General features: G+C 47.1%; 1 protein-coding gene across 4 annotated transcripts in view; it reads right to left on the minus strand.

Moving 5' to 3' along the window:
* Positions 1 to 10,318, minus strand: part of SNX27 (sorting nexin 27) — a 64,321-nt gene extending 54,003 nt beyond the window's left edge. The window contains exon 1 of one of the 4 annotated variants that reach the window (XM_074980701.1): positions 9,999 to 10,318. In XM_074980701.1, the coding sequence (XP_074836802.1) occupies positions 9,999 to 10,273 (275 nt within the window). In that variant the 5' untranslated portion in view covers positions 10,274 to 10,318. The remainder of the gene's footprint in view (positions 1 to 9,998) is intronic. The other 3 variants (XM_074980700.1, XM_074980702.1, XM_074980704.1) reach the window with 3 other exon arrangements.
* Positions 10,319 to 17,875: the final 7,557 nt, after the last annotated feature.

Below are 17,875 nucleotides of genomic sequence, written 5' to 3' on the forward strand. Positions count from 1 at the left end.
CAGGGCTGCAAAGCTGGTGGCTACACCCACGAAAGGACTGAGGGGCACAGCAGGGCTGCGTGGCCCTTACCCCCCCACCCCATATGGGGGCAGACCCAGGCCCCACTGCAACCCCCTGAACATTCCTTTGTGCTGACTGAGGGGAAGGGGGAGCCCATCCCACAGTATGAGCATGACTGTCCTAAAGACTGAACATTCAACACCTAGCACTAGGACACCCCTGCAGGATGGACAGGGGCACTGAGCTGGAGAACAAGGAAGAAGGGTAACCTGTTTGGAAGGACTCAAGAGCCTGGAGCTGGGGAGATAAAAGGGAACCATGGGGAGACAGGAAGGGATGTAGTCCATCACAGTTTGGCTGGCTCATCAGGGCACTGGTTTAACCTGAGTGAACTACAGCATAACTTCTACCTCTCCACGCTATCTCAAGAACATTCCGATTCTGCAACCAGGAGACCCATCAATGGTTCCCTTGTTCTGGAGAAGGCTGCCTGCGTCACTGCAAATGCCCTCTGCAAGCATGGCACCCTGAGGTGGCCCAGTACATGCCTCCCACAGGAGTCTGACTTGGCCAGATTCATACCAGGGAGCCACAGAGAAACTGGGAATACGAAGCCGAAAGACTCAGTCTTGGAGTCCACAGACTCCGTGGGTGTGGCTCTGTAGGGGTCCCTGGGGTCCCAAATAGTAAAGGGGTCATTCCCAGGAGACTTACTGACTGGGGAATAGCCCAGACTCTGTGACTTCATACAAGTACATAAAAACATAGTTCCCACCAGCTTTTTCATTTGCTATGACCATAAGGCATTACAGCAGTCCCTTGAGTTATGAGAGAGTCGCATTCCCACGTATCTTCACATAAATCAAATTTTACGTAAGTCGATGGAGTGGGAGCGCTGCTTTTTTCCCCAGCAGAATGCACATTCTGCCGCTGTGGAAATAGCAGGAGCACCTGGAGCTCCTTTTGAAAGATAAGTCCCGCTGCTACAGGGGCAGTTGGGGAGGGTTAAGCCTGGCGGTGGGTTAGGGCTGTGGGAGGGAGGGTGTCGGGGGTTAAGCCTGGAGTGGGTTAGGACTGCAGGTGGGACAAGGCAGTGGAGCTGAGCCAGGGCTGTGTGCTTGTGGGGTTGAACTGGGGCCACAGGGAGCCAGGGGGTTGAGCAGGATTTTCAGCTGTGCTTAACTTGCATTAACACTGAGTTAAACACAACTCAAAATCATGTAATTTGAGGGGATTACTGTCTAGCAACTTTGCAAAGTACTGGAATACTACTAGTTTGAAAAGGACACAATTAGCTTTCAGCCTACGGTTCAGACTTTGTAAACAAACAAATATTTCCATCTTCATATGAAAAATATTGTTCCAAGAGCTTTTATGTTTAAAAAAAACCATTTCCTCCTTGCAGTGTTGGAAGCGGCAACACAACAGCACTTTCCTACTCTACCAGAGCCACAAAGGAAACTGACCAGCCTATATTTTCATTTTTCCAACCTGCAGGAAATGCAAGACTCTGCGTGAGGGGTGAAAAATAGCTATAAATTATTTCAGTTTCAGTAGTCTCAGGTGCTATTAGTCACACATATACACTTTGTTTAAATATACTATGGAAATTTGATGTCAACATTGATGGATACATGCAAGAGCTCTTTCAGTTGTACGCTTGATAAAAAGCCCATAATGCAGAACCCTTCATTAGAGGGATTTATAAACACTACTAGAAGGACAAAAACAAAATTGTCACAGCAATATAAAAACACAATTATGTTGAGGAAGAAAGTCAATCAGCTGGTGTTGAGATGGATTTTGGTTTTGTATCCTTACAGGAAACAAAGAGAGTTAAACACTCAGACTTAATGCACTGTGCAAGTTGTTATGCATGCAGACTTACAAGTGAAGGAGTCTTTCAAGAGATACAAGACTAAGAACAACCACCCAGAGGAAAATGGTTAATCAATCTTCTGGTAAAACACAAAACCATGTTACATCCCTCTTACTCATCTTATACATTCACATGACTAGAATTGCTCACTATAAACGTATCAGTGTAAAGCAGCAGGATGTTCTTCAGCTTCTCATTAGCTAAAATTACAGGAAGATATTTAAAAATTCTCAAGACTCTGAATTGCAAAATTTCAAAGAGAAAAGAATACTTATGCTTTGGGCAGGAGGCTGGACTGGATCGCCTGAGGTCTATTCAAGCCCTAGGAGTCTATGTTTCTATGATAATACATACTTCCACAGTATTGAGCACAAAAGCAGAACCCTGCAGGACCCAGACAAGTCATTCAAGGAAAGAATAGTAACAGAGAGAGGTAACATCACTGGACCTAACCACATTAATTACAGAATCAGGGGCACATTTTCCTGTTCCTCAACTAATGTCACAACTGCCATCATGTGCCAGCAATGCCCACACACCATGTATATTGGACAAACTGCAAATACTCTTCACCAAAGAATGAATGGATGTAGAGCAGACATCAAAAATCCCCAAATCCACAAACCTGTGAGCCAGCACTTTAATGGGGTGGGCCACTCTGTTAAAGACCTGAAAGTTTGTGTTCTGGAGAAAAGAGACTAACAACCATCTACAAAATGTTTGGAACTAACATTCATATTCAAGAGGTGCTAGTCTATACAAATTTGACACATTAACATGTGGTTTGAACAGGGACAGCAATTACCTGACCCATAATAAGGACTCTTTCACATACTTTGATGTCTGACCTGACACAACTTCTCCACCCCACACACCCCTCTTTCTGCTCTTCTATCTGATTTGCCAACCTTGATAACAATTTTTGGACCTCTGTGCTTTACATATTGAGTCTGTTCTGGTAAGGCTATAGATCTGAAGACATGGGTCTGTCCCACAAAAGCTCATCATTGAATAAATTATTTTGTTAGTCTTTCAAGTGCTACAGGACTGCTCATTTGTTTTGGTTTTTTCAGAGAGGTAGCCATGTTAGTCTGTATCCTAACAAAACAAAAAAGCAGTCCTGTAGCACTTGAAAGACTAACAAAATAATTTATTGGGTGATGAGCTTGCAGGGGGCAGCTTTTCCAGATCTGAAGAAGTAGGTCTGCCCCACGCAAAATCACCTAATACACCATTTCCCAAAGTATGGTCTGCAGCCCAGTACCAGCCCTGGGAAAAAAATACCGGTCCTTAGAAAATATGCAAAATTATGACTATGTACTATTATTATTACTGTGAATAAATAATAAACAGTGAAAGTTTATTAATTTTTCTTTTTTATACGAGTTTATATTTTTGGGCTGCAAAAGAAGGTACTGAAAAAAAACGGGTCAACTATATAAAGTTTGGGAAACCCTGACCTAATAAATTATTTTGTTAGTCTTTAAAGTGCTACAGGACTGCTTTTTTGTTCAATTAAAGAGAGTTTGGCCTATCTTAAGCCTGCTGACCATTTCAGAAGGTGATTTTCTGGTAATTTGCCCTCTGGGCAAGCAGCAAAACTTTGAAATAGCAGCACACACAGCTGCCTCCTTGTTTTTCTAGAGACAGCGTCTGTACTTTTCCAAAAGCAGAATCAGCTTTCTGTGCCTACTAGCCCATGCATAGAGTTAGACTTCAGACTGACTAAATGGATAAATTTAATCTCATTCAAACAAGGAGGAGCTAGTCTTTATGTGACAGCACTGAGAAAACAGAACTGTGCACACAGCCACATGTATAGGTCCAGCCAAGCCCAGAGGGTGTTGGTACAGCCTCCACTGTTACTCAGGACTTTAAATAACCTGCGGACATGTATAATTTCTCACCTATTATAAAAAAAGCCCACGAAAGTTCATCACCTAATAAATTATTTTGTTAGTCGTTAAAGTGCTACTGGGCTGCTTTTTTGTTTTGATAGTATATAGACTAGCTCGGCTTTCTCTCCGTTACTATTATGAATAGTTTATTTGGCTGTTGACGTCCCCAGAGGCAAAACTGGAAAAGCCAATTTAGCGTAATGCCCAAAATATTTCTCTAAGTGCTCATTTATTCCCAAATTACCCTAATATCTGAGCACCTCCAACACTGACACATTTATCCATACCACACCTTACCAGGCAGAAAAGTATCATCCCCAACTTACAGTCAGGAAACTGAAAAAGAGAGTAAATGATTCTTAACCCTTGTGTGGCAGGGCATAAACTGAGAGGATCAGGAAGACCTTTTTCCTATGGGCAGATTTTTCAATAAATACGCACTTCAAACTATTTTGTATATTTCTTTGAAGACACGAGCACCAGTTGCTGTTGGAGACAGGGTATCAGCACAGATGGACCACCTGTTGGATCTGGTAAGCCTTAGCGTTCCTGTCTGTGGCAGAGCTAGGAAGTGAATTTAGCTTTGGCCAAACATTTAGCCAACAGGCACTTCTTCCGAACGTAGCTCACTGGTGCTTAAAACTTAACTACTATTAGATCATCTCAAACAAACTTTGCTGTTACCAGTGATTTGCACAACTGAGAGACACATTTTTTTGAAAGACTACCTATGACTATCACTCAAGCTGATAATCGAGGAACTAAATTTGCTTTCTGTGTCTGCCTTCAGTGCCCTCAACTCCCACAAACAGACAACATGTTAAGAAGATTAGAGAAGCACTTCATAGTCATTATGCTGCAATGTCAGCATTTAAATCCAAGCATTTTGAGCTAGAAGTTACAAGGGAGAGATTTGTCTCAGGGTGTCATGCAGTTACGCGGCTTTATAACAAGCATGGAAAACATAAATTAGATGCTGTTGAGAACATCAGAACCATAAGGTTCACCCACAGATTGCAACATATTTTATAGATGTTAAGCCTCAACCCCACAGTGATCCCATAAAAAATATTTGTATTGTGATGGCACCTAGAAGCCAATCAAAATAGGTACTTTACAAACGCAGAACAAAAAGATGGCCCATGCACAAAAATCTTACAACCTAAAAATTAATGAATACTTCACCTGAGTATTTCCCTTTATGCAGAATTCTGTACACTTTGAATGAGGAATACTGCAACAAGTTAATGACCCCACATGCTAGATATCCTGTTTTAAATGGTATCCACTGTATCTACATTTTATAGATAGATAAAGCACAAAAAAATCAAATGCTTCAATCAAGACCACAAAGGCTGTGCTGCAGCCATATCAGCCTCAGGACATCAGAGAAACCCAAGGTGGATAAAGTAACATTTTTAACTGGAACAACTCCTGTTTTACTGGCGAGATGTTGGCCCAATTTAAAAAAAAAATAAAATAAAATAATATACCTCATCCACCTCTTCTCTCTTGATCAAAACCACACACCAAGGAAGTCGAAGAACTGCAAAAAGAACCCATGAGATCTCACCCCAGCTTCATGAGCTTCAAAAACAGCCAAACAACCCTACTTTGTTTTGTTATAGTTCAATTGCAGGGAATCTGCCTCAATTTATCAGAGTTCCAAACAAGGCCCAAGACTATATAAGCATTTGCAAACACAGGTGCATACATTTAGGCACATAAATGAATGGCCTGATTTTCAGAGAGGATCAGCACTCAAGAATTCCTATTCAGTCTCAAGAGCCTTATTTAACTGCCTAATCATAGGCCATGGATTCTGGCAGGGAGAGTGCGAGGCCATGGCTCAATCACTTTTTGGCTAGGCCAAAGAGTGTCACCCTGCAACCCTGCACACAAGGTCACAACACCACTTCTTGAAATTTGGAAGGGATGGGTGCAGGGGCCCATGAAAGGGAAGTCAGACTGACACGGGGGGTGCAAATGTATAACTCTTCACAAGCACTCCTCTAAATGGCTTTCCATACTATGCTTAAGTAAGATTTCGCTTAGATAGCCAAGTTTGAAAAGTCTAACCTCTACCAGTGCTAACTATGCACCATCTGATAATCTTCTGCAGAAGTTAACTTTCATACAGGTTTCACTACAGAGGAATAGTAACAGAGAGTAAGCCGTGCTAGTCTATACACTATCAAAACAAAAAGCAGTCAAGTAGCACTTTAAAGACTAGCCAAATAGTTTATTAGGTGAATGTACAACTTACTCAGATTCAATATGCCTGAAAGCACTGGATTCACTGTGTCCTCAAATCAACAAATGACGACACTTACACAAATTTGCACCTCCCAGGGAACTCCAGCCCCCACCGTTGTGCTTCTGTGGAGGAGAAAGGAAATCAATGCTATTTCTGGAGTTTATTCTCCTTCCACTCCTGCAGTACTAGAATTACTTCCAGGGGTTAGAATAGTAGATTTAGTGATAACAGCCCAACGGGAAGACACAGGATCTGCTGTTCCATGCTGACAAAATGCCATCATGAACAATTAACTTTTTAGGGTGCCAATTTATACCCCTAAGTTAACAAAGGAAGAGCTTGTATTTGTTTTCTTGCACTGGGGATCCTCTTATTTCCAAATTTCACCAGGGCTACAGGAGACACCTTGGGAGATACTAAAGTGAAATGTCCCAAGATCACACACTGTGGCTTTATTTACATGTTCAAGTTTAAAGTGCTGCTGCAGCAGTCCGGTCATGGAAGCAGTGCTGGTAGAGAGCACTCCCAGCGAACCACTTCTGTCACTACCCAAGAGGGGAGTACTAGCAGTGCTGGGAACCTGTTTACACCGGGGCTTTACAAAGCTGTAACTTGCTGCCATCAGGGCAGTTGTTTTTTTTACATCCCTGAGCCAGAAAGTCACAGCGCAGTGCAAGCTAGGCAAGCCCTATGTCAGTGTCAGACAAAAATAGGAGTGCTATCAAGTCCCTGTTCCTTGCGCTGTCTAGCAGTCTATACTCCCACCAACAGATGGGCATATACCCTGGATTCCTGACTCAGTTCTCAGCTGTAGCCATTAGATTACATGGCTCTCCAGAAGAGCTGGAGCAGTGGTCACTAGAAAGCCTGCTTCACAAGCCTCCGCTCTGACCCAAGAACCACATGTCATGTGAAGGAAAAAACAAAAAAAACAAACTATGGTCAGATCCTGAACTGGTGTAAACTGTCATGGCTTCACTGGACAATTTACACCAGCTGAGGATCTGTCCCAAACGACCAGGTCAATCAGCAAATCCTTGTCCCCTGGGTCAAACCCCAAAGCCAGCCCGTAGCCTACAAAATTACATCAATCATTTTAAACCCTCAATTTGCTTTGGGATTTTCAACAGAGAATATAAGGAGATGGAGGATTTTACACATTGTCCTGTAATGCATACAAATATTCCTTCAGTCAATAAATGCTGTTGTCTAAATACATTCTCTGGCTGCAAAATTTACCCAGCAAACACTTTCTCTGCATAGGAAAGTCAGAGCACAAATATTCAGGTCACACAAGAGAAAGCCTATAACCAAGGGCCTGTAAGAGCATTTCCCATCCAGTGGGACTAAACACAAACACCTCTTCCTTAACGCACTTAAATCGACAGACTGGAAAGCAAGGTATTCTTGTGGCTATGAAATATTCATATTAAATTTAAGTGTTTCAAGCTAACTGATTCTGCAGACATATTGATCTTTAAGTATTTTTAATTTATCTTACAACTGAACACATCTAGGAAAAATATCACAGCCGGGGCACCGCAAAACCAACCTGAAGAATTACAGTGTGCTGGGGAAATTCAGTTCAAAACCTCAACAAGGACAAGCTACAAAGCAGCTGCTTTAACAGTGAAGATACAGCCTAATACAGTAAATTCTTCCATATCTGGCATTCTATCATCCTGAACTCTCAAATAACCAGCATTTTAACCACAAGTACATTTTATAGTTACATTTTCCACAAGTACAGTATAGTGAGAGCAAATACATATAAAGATGGCAAATGCAATATAAGTTTACAGTGCACAATATTACTCTTGCTGGTAAATACTCCGCATACATTTTTCAGAGAGGTAGTCATGTTAGTCTGTATCTTCGAGAACAACAAGAAGTCCCGTGGCACCTTATAGACTAACAGATATTTTGGAGCATAAGCTTTTGTGGGCAAAGACCCGCTTCAACAGGGCTCCTACACTCTTCACTGCCTCGTGCATCTGATGAAGCGGGTCTTCGCCCACGGAACCTTATGCTCCAAAATATCTGTTAGTCTGTAAGGTGCCACAGGACTTCTTGTTGCATACATTTTTGTTTCTCAATATCTAATCTTGTTTTTCTTTAGTGTTATGCATTACTTGGTATACCTCTCTATTTGCCAGAACATCCAGCAACCTCCCAGGACTCAGAGATATGAAAGAGTTTACTGTAGCTCAGGGCTAAATTTTAAGTTGTACAAAAAATAATAAACAACATAATGAAGATAAAAATGTTGCTATTCGAGAATTTGTTGGGGGAGTGTATTTAAAATCTCCTCTGCAGGACTTAAACACTTCACTGCCTTGGACTCATGTATGGGTCCAGAAACAATATGAAACAAGGACAGTCCCACCTCCAGTAGGTGGCTCCCGGTGCACTTGCTCCTCCACGTAGGAGCTGGAAGAGACTATAGGTATGTCTCCACTGATGGGAAGATGGACACTGCGGCAGTCTGTCTTTGGGAGTTCTAATTAGAGCGCCTGGTAGGGAACGTGCTAAATTGAACTTACAGGGCTCCTGCACTCCTGCCCTTTGTTAGTAGTATGGGAAGTCACCAGGAGCAAATCACTCCCATTAACTTCCCTCAGTGGAGACAGCATGGAAGCCCAAATTCAGGTGCATTGATTCCAGCTACGTAATTAATGTAGCTGGAATTGTGTACCTTAATTTGACTTCCGCTGCAGCACAGACCTGCCGTGAAACCCTATTCTGGAAACATACAGGTGGGGAGAATATCCTGGGTTCTCTCCAGAGAGGGATTTCCCTTCTCTCCCGGGACTATGATCTGGGGATGATGATCCTTCTGCTTACCAAGGTGCCCTGACACACCTTGACCTGTTCCCTCCAATCTCAAAGGGATGGGATCCCCTAGATAGACAGAAGTCACCAGTCTCTGTGAGGAGAGGGGAGATTTTCTCAGGAACGGACCTCAAGAGATATTCCCATTCCTAAAAGAAGGAATTATCTCTCTCACTATAGCACATACTTAATCCTTCCATGATATAGACCCCTTTGCACACCACAGTCCCCCTCTCCCCATGGAAATCTCTCTGACCCTTTTTGCTGTCCTCCACCCATGACACCTGAGAGCCCTACTCCAGATCATCATCTGTAGTTTTCTCTCACCTCCAAGGATCTCTATGTACACCCCAGGGTGGTTCCCTCCCCTGCTGGTCTCCTGCAAAAGGGCTTCTTGAAAAGGTCCCCTCACTTCATCTGCATCAGTGTACCCAGAAATCTCAGAGCCAAACTCTCCCCCCACACACACCCAAACAGAAGTCCCACCTCAGCTGCCCCACACATGCTTGCCAGAGCTCATCTCCATCAAGAAGAAAGGAATTTTGAGGGGTTGTTCATCCACCACCAGGTTCCCCCACAGTCCTGGCTCCAATATAACATCCCCCATCCCTCAAACCCACCTCTCTCTGAGCTCAGCTCTACTCAGGCTGATTATCCTTCCGGGGCTCCACCCTGGTCCCCTGAGAGAGATTCCCTTGTGCTCAGGTCCCAGCTCACTCCGAGCACCTTCACCTTGTGCCATCAGGGACTCGGGACACAGGTGCTGTGCTGCTGCCACACTCCCTGACTCGAAGCGGTTTCTCTCCTCCACAGGGTTTGCAGCTGGTGCGATGGTTCTCAGCACCCCGCTCCCTCCAAACTGTTCTAACGCCCAGTCCCACCGCCTGCAGCGGACTTGCTGGTCACTCTATGGGGTGGGGAAGGGCCCCCCCGTTCCACCCTCACTCTGGGCAGAATAAGCCCCTTGTCATCTGCCCCATCCCTCCCAACCCCTCAAGTCAGCTGGGGGGGGGGAGACGGATGCCCCCCGCTCCGGACTCCCCCTCGTCCCTCTGGGGAAGGGGGAGCGGTGCCCCCCCGCTCCCTGCTCCCGCCCCGCGCACGCTCTCCGCCCGGCCGCCCCGTACTCACACCTCCAGGATGCGGTCCCCCTTGCGCACCCCGGCGCGGTCGGCCGCCCCCCCGCCCAGCACGGCGCTGACATGCTGCAGCGGCGCGTACAGCTCCCCGTTGATGCTCCGCAGCTGGCCGCCCTCGCTCACTTGGCCCCGCACGTTGAAGCCGTAGCCGGACTCCGATTTGACGATGCGGACGACGCGGGGCCCCCCCGGCCCGGGCCCGCCCCCCCCGTTGCGATGCGGAGCCGGCGCCGAGCGCTGCAGCCCTTCGCCCTCCTCGTCCGCCATCTTGGCGAGCAGTTCGCGGCGGCCGCCGCCGTCACACAATCTCCTTCCCGGCCACCATAGCTCGGCCGCCGGCGCCCAGTGGGAAATGCAGTTCAGTGAGTCTGAGAGGCACGCAGCACCATGGGGAACATACTCCGGGACGCCTAGGCGCGCAGAGCCCTATGGGAAATGTAGGCTGGGGTTTCTAAGGGGCGCGTAGCACTATGGGAAACATAGTCCGAGTAGCCTGAGGTGGAAGGGGGTGGGCGGGCTGAGACATGGCATTCTGGGAAATGTAGTCCTACTGGGCATGGCAGTATGGGAAATGTAGTCCAGGGATATTGTCTGGGCACTGAGCGCCGGGCAAAACATACAGCTCTGAGCCTGTTGGCGCTAGGCCTTATGGGAAATGTAGGCTGTCGCTCCTCCATGATGCCGGACCAAACAGGATAGTTAGTCTTGGGAACTGAGGAGCCCATGGCACCATGGGAAATGTAGTCTGGCCATGCCGTGACACCCTCCACCACCCACCCACACCCCTTCCCTGCTGGTGGGCGACATAGGCTCTGTTCCGACACTTCCCCGGCTCCGGCAGCTCCATGGGCAAAGTAACAAGTGTCAGAGAGGTAGCCAAGTTACTCTGTATCTTCGAGAACAACAAGTCCTGTGGCACCTTATAGACTAACATATTTCGGAGCACCTCGACTGCTTTTTGTTTTGATAGTTTGGAGCATGAGTTTTCCTGGGCGAAAACCCACTTCATCAGACGCATGAGGTAGTTTGGCCACTTCCTGGCCACAGAGGCTTATGGGTAGTGTAGTTCTAGGAGCCCTGGCACCGCCTCATGGGAGACGTAGTTCAGTGGACGGGCCCAAGCCCCCAAAGTGTGCAGGAAGAGGGGGTGATGGGAACTGTAATTTTGGTGACTACCTGGGGCCTGTAAGCCCTGCACTGCAGGGCTCATTTCCCACCACTGTCTCTCAGCAGAGACAGCCGCTGCCACCCACTACCCTAGCACTGGTGAGGTCACTAAGACACACCAAGATGTCATCACACTGTGATGTCATCACATTTACTCTCATGATAGCCCATTGCATTGAACCCCCAGCCCGAGTCCTCACATCCTGTCACAGCAACGCTGTCATCACCTCCCATGAATGCCTGCTGGGGCAACAGGCTTTGCATCATGGCCTCAACCTGTGGCTATGCCACAACACCACGGTGTCCCATGGCTGGGCTGACTCCACAGCATGAAGTGACATCCCCCTTTGCACTGCACTGTTGCTCCTTTTTAAAATGTCTGATCCTTGGGTGACCATCCATCCCCTACTGAGCAGGACAGCCCTGTATATCAGGTGCCAGAAAGGCATCCTGACTTATTTTTTTAAAAGGGGCTTTTTGGCCACCCACCAGCTGACCTTTTCCCTCAGCAGCATGCACAGGTGCAGCTGCTGCCTGGAGAGTAGGTGGAGAACTTACATGCTCAGCAGGGTGACCATACATCCTGGTTTCATGGGGATGGTCCCATATTTGAGACCCAAAAAAGGCATCCTGACTTATTTGTAAAAGGGACTAAATGTCCTTTAGCTGCTGGTGGACAGCATGTACTGTGCATCAGTATGCACTCTCCAGAAGAGAGAGAGACAGCAGGTTAGCTACTTCCCCCTTCCCTGAGGCTCAGGGGAGGGAGGAGGGCCCCCACTGCTAGATCCCTGCTAGTTTCCCGAGGCTCAGGGAAGGAGGAGGGGGAATGCACCAGCTCCCATCCCATATGTGGCCATGGGATATATGGTCACCCTAGTGCTCAGGCTACAGGAAGAGGGAACAAGCAGGGACCCTCCAAAGATAGGGTAGGTTAGTGCTACACTTCCAGGCTCCCTGCGCCTTCGGGAAGGCAGGGGAGTACCACTGGCTACCCCCTCCCTCCCGGCTCCCTGAGCACCACTGGCTGCTGCCCACTTCCCAACTCCCTGCGCTTTGGTTGAGCTGAGAGGAGGCTCCTCTCCTCCCCTCATATCTCATCCCCACTACCAGGTCACTGTGACAGGCAAATATCCATACACTACATTGCATCAGGTTGTTACACCGCATCCCAGCCCCTGTCGGTTACAGCATAGACCTTTAATATTAAGTATTATCAGAGCGCAACAGCACCTAGGAGCCCCATTTATGAACGAGGCAGTTAGGTCCTGTACAAACACAGAAACAGCAAGAAGTCCTGTGGCACCTTATAGACTAACAAATATTTTGGAGCACAAGTTTTCATGCACAAAGACCTGCGGCGTCAGATACACGAGTAGGGGGGTTCAGAGGAGGATTTAAAGGGGGGGGTCTTAGTAAAGGTGGGGGCCAGAGCTGACAAGATCTATTCAGTCAGGGTGGAAACGGTCCATTATGGGTAGTATACATCATGCGAGGAGCAACCATGTGAGATTGGTCGAAACACAAAAAGAATTCTTGCTGCAAAGTATCAGAGAGGGAGCCATGTTAGTCTGTAGTTTCGAGAACAAGAAGTCTTGTGGCACCTTATAGACTAACAGATATTTTGGAGCCTAAGCTTTCGTGGGCAAAGAGCCGCTTCCTCAGATGCTCATGCATCTGAGGAAGCGGCTCTTTGCCCACGAAAGCTTAGGCTCCAAAATATCTGTTAGTCTATAAGGTGCCACAAGACTTCTTGTTGCTGCAAAGGGCTTACAAACAACGAGGCAGAAGATTCTCCATAATTGTCCCAATCTAGCCCCGTGGAGAGGGTCACCTGGATTGGTCCACTTCTACCTCCTCCACCACGAAATGAGGTGTCCAAAAATGCTTCCCAAATATCTGCTGTTGCTTTGGCTCCAATTACCGCCTTTTGTCATACCTGTGATTCAGCAAGCTGTGGAGAAGCTGTGCTGTTACATCACTGGCTGAGGTGAGCATGTGACATTGCAAAGCAGGTCAATTCCTTTCACTCTGATATAGGTCGCCAGCTACCAAGCCAGGCAGGGAACCCCATTCCAACAAAAGTCAATTGCAACTAAGCCCAAAGTACTTAGGTCAAATGGTCTGTTCCAGCAGAACCATCAAGTCCTCATTGTTCAATCACAAGACAGAGAGAAACTCAAGGATACAGAAAAGTGGGTGTTGGCAGCAGCTGTATTTACTATCAACACATACGCATTAATGGCTGATTCCCACTAATGTTTGCAAATGATGCCAGCTGCACCAGCCCAGGGACAGCTTCGCAGGCTGCACCATCTGGTGCATCTAGCAGGGGTCATGGGCTGCAGAGCATCAGCCACGCAGCTTGGGTACCAGGTAGCAATCATAAACATGGCAACAAACCAGAAGCATCCTAGATCTTGTCACTCCCCTTGTCACTACACTCAACCACTTGGAAACGCTAGGCAGCAGACACTCTTACTGTGCCAAAACACCAGCACGGCTGCCTATGAGCTAACAGAAAAGTCCCTGCTGTGTGATTTTCTCATCCCAATTCTGGGAAGCAAATGGGGCTCTAGTAGTTACAGCAGGGAACTGGAAGCAAAGATACCTGGGTTCTGCTACCAGTCCAAGGAAGGAAAATAGCAGTTAAGCATAAGGAGACTGGGAGTGGAGACTTTTAGGTTGCATTCCTAATACTGGCTCTAACTCTCCCACCTTCGGTGAGTCTCCTTTCTCTGTGCTTCAGTCGCCTCAGCTGTATGAATGGGGCTAACTATTTTGGCCTGAGCATTAGAGCAAGCCCCAGCTTTTAACAACAGCCACATAGGATCCCGAGTACCCCGGCAGAGCAGAGAAAGCCTTGGTTCTTCGGGTCTTGTCTGAAATATGCTGAAAGAGCAAGCAGCACGGAACCTCATGCATCCGCCTCAAGAGAATGAAGGGCAAATCAGCCCTCAACTAGGAATTAAATCTCTGGCTCTAGGGCATCCAAGCCAGCAAGTCAGATGACTCATTTTTAATTCCTGGTGGTGGCACAGACCATTTTGTAACAGCTGTGGGGACACAGAGCAAGGAGAGAGCACAAAAAGTGATCCCTTCTGCAGCATCTGTCTCCCTTCCTAGTCCTCCAGCCCTTTCCTCAAACTGCAGTCACAATTTTCCTCTTCCCAGCTGGGACCATCTAAGGGCCGTTTCCAGATAATCTTTTCTACAAGTGCCTTCCTATCATAGAGTCCTCTCATTGCATTAATGTGCTCCCAGACCCAGTTTGCTTGGTCCCTGCTTTTCCTTGCTCCTAAGATATGGACCAGTTCAGTTGACCGCCCCCACCCCCATTTCAGGGTCACTACAGATGATGAGCTGAAGGGTGAGATCCCCAGAAATCGCCATGTTAGGCAGTAGTATCCCAACCAAAAAAAACCACACAGTCCATGAGCACCTTACAGGCTAACAAATTTATTAGGTAATGAGCTTTTGTGGGTAAACTCATTACTTAATATATACATTTTTTTAGCCTTTAAGGTGCTTCAGGACTGCATGTTTCATCTGACTTCAGCCTCTGTCTGTGAAACAGGCCTTACCATTTCTGACTCTTTAATGCATTTGGTTTGCCTCACTTTCCCTCCTTTGGCTGTCAGTAGAATTCTTCTCCCTCCCTGACCCCAGTTTACTGAGTATTCAGCCTGGACAGCTACCCAAAGCTAAGAACCTTTCTGTACAATCCTTCTGTCAACACCTCCAGTTCACATCAGCCTTCCCTAGTCTTATTTTCAGCTATTTCCTAGACAAGCTAGGTCCCATTCAACCTTTGGTCTCTGATGCAACTGGGACAGTGCCAGCTGTCATGCCTGATCCAGCAAAGCAACAGCAAAAATCAGCATTGACAATGCCTGCAGTTTAATCACAAGATCTGCAATATTTGATGGGCTCTCTTCAGTCCCAGTTCCCAAATCAGGACTACAAGACAAACTGTGTTCTTGAAAACCATTCTAGCTTAGCTGACTGTAGAAAATGCACCTCTTCAAGGTGCCCTCACTAGGTGGTGAACAAAGATCTCCACAGCTCATAGTGTTTGTTTTAAAGTAACAAAGAGAAAGCCGTGCTAATCTATATACTATCAAAACAAAAAAGCAGTCCAATAGCACTTTAAAAGCTTAACAAAATAATTTATTAAGTGATGAGCTTTCGTGGGACAGACCCACTTCTGCAGACCATAGCCAGATCAGAGCAGACTCAATATTTAAGGCACAGGGAACCAAAAGTAGTAATCAAGGTTGACAAATCATAAAAACCATTACCAAGGTGAGCAAATCAGAGAGTAGAAGGGCAGAAGTGTGTGTGGGGAATCTTGAAAAAGTGGGTCTGTCCCACAAAAGCTCATCACCTAATAAATTATTTTTAGTCTTGAAAGTGCTGCTGGACTGGTTTTTGTTGTGATAGAATACAGACTAGCCCAGCTCTCTCGCTGTAGTGTAAATAGTTCTGGAAGTGCAAGTCATTTTAGTACTTGATAGTGTTTTAACTATGGAGTGCATCAGATCTTCAGCTCCACGTAAATCTGCAGGAGCTCAGGGCCATCAGACTGGCATGTGTGACTTCCAAGGCCAATCTGACAGGACATTGCACATCAGTCAGTACAGACAACATGACAGCCATGTACTGTATCAACAAACAGGGGTGCACACTCTGCCCCCCTGTAATGAGGCCATGATGCTTTGGGTCTTCCACATACAGCATATCATGATGAAGGCCCTTTACCTGGCCAGCGTGCACAACTCACTGGCAGACCAACTCAGCAGGTCCTTTACAGATCACGAGTTGTCTCTCCACCCAGAGGTTGTTCATCCTATTTTCTGGAAGTGAAGATATCCCCAGGTGGACCTGTTCGCTTCCCACCTCAATGTCAAATGTGGGATGTTTTGCTCCTACGACAGTCAGAGCCTGGGGTCCTGGGCAGATGCCTTCCGCTTCCTCTGGTCAGACACGCTTCCGGTGTGAGTGTCTCACAGCTGGCTATATCCTTCGCAAGCCCCATCTCATTGATTGTAGATTACCTATGGGGTCTGGTACAGGAGGGCTTATCCCTCTCCTTGGTTAGGATGCATTTAGCTGCTATCTGAGCCTTTCACTCGGTTCATGGAGCATCTTCTATGTTCTCAGAACCCAGAGTCAAAAGGTTTAGAAAGAATCAAGCCCCAGGCTTGGACACCACTGCCGCCTTGGGATCTCAATTTGGTGTTAGACAAGTGGGGCAGACCCTTACCTAGAAGCTTCCGGAGCCTTCTAGGTCAGTATACTGGGTGGTGGGCCAATGCGTTTCTGTTCCCTGTCTAGGCCCAGGGCCAGGCGGGCCATGTGCTCCCTGTAAAAGGCTGCCCATCTGGTAGCTGGGGGGAAGCTTTTGGAAGGTGCAGCAGAGGAGAGGAGTAGAGCAGAGTGAGAAGGTACCACAGGGAAGCGGTGGGCAAAGTGGCCCAGGGTGAGCTACTACGTTGGGGCAGGGGTGAAGGCCCTGCCGGTTGCCTCTTGTCCTTGGAGGGACCCTGGGCCGGAGTCCAGGGTGGAGGGTGGGTCTGGACTCCCCCCACCCTTCCCCAGAGGGATCACTCTACCGGAGCAGGTGGGGGCCTGCAAAGGGGGCTGGTATTGTTTCCCCCCATACTGGTCTTGCCTATGATGAGGGTGGCTCGCTAAGCAGAGACCCCTGTCTTTGGAAAGGCCTAGGCCAAAAGGGGCCTCTGTGAGTTTAAGGCAACATAGAACCCTACCAGGAAGCACAGGGACCCACAGGGGGCTGACAAGGGACTTTGTCACACAAGCTTCTGCAGCCCCCCTTTAAACACCTGGCTCCCTGCTGTTTGAGTTACAAAATCACTTTTTTCGTAGCACTGAGTTGAGGGCACTCAACCCATCCGCATCCAACTTCAAATGGACATGAGCAACACATCTCAAAGAACACCAGTTACAGAACAGGGAACTGTCTTATTTACTTCTTCCAATAACACAAATGAGGCGCCATCAAGTGAAATCACTATGTCGCAGGTTTTAAATCAAGAGGAGGTATTTCTTCACTCAATGCACAGTCAACCTGTGGAACTCCTTGCTAGAGGACACTGAAGACCAAGACTAAGTGTTCAAAAAAAGAAACTAGATACATTTCATGGAGGATGGGCCCCATCAACTGCTATTAGCCAGGAATGGTGCCCTTAGCCTCTGTTTGTCAGAAGCTGGGAACAGATGACGGGATTGACCACTTGATATTACCTGTGCTGCTCATGCCCTTTGGGGCACCTGGCATTGGCTACTGTCAGAAGACAGGATGCTGGGCTAGATGGACTTTGGAGATGGAGTCAATGCCTGCTTCAGCCAGTGACCTGAATTAATTGTGCGATACTGAGTCACCATTTTGCTATTTGCTGTTCTAGGACAATACAGCAAAAGCCTGCCTGCCTCCAGCTGCATCAGCTGTCAACATTCAAGCCTATATGTGTAAGAACTTGATAGGCTTCCCTTCTGCCTCTCGCTGAGCACTACATCCTACCTGTCTGGAATGCACCATGTTACTCTGGGCCCTTTGATGCCTATGCATGCTTTTCTTCATGGCCCTGTACTGGTGCTCCCAGGGACAAGAGCCCTTGAAAGTCAGAAGAGTTGGTTGGGGAGGTGAGGCAGGAGGGAATGTTTCTGGTACAGGGCAGT

Source organism: Carettochelys insculpta, chromosome 30 (assembly GCF_033958435.1).
Source record: "Carettochelys insculpta isolate YL-2023 chromosome 30, ASM3395843v1, whole genome shotgun sequence".
Classification (NCBI taxonomy): Eukaryota; Metazoa; Chordata; order Testudines; family Carettochelyidae; genus Carettochelys; species Carettochelys insculpta.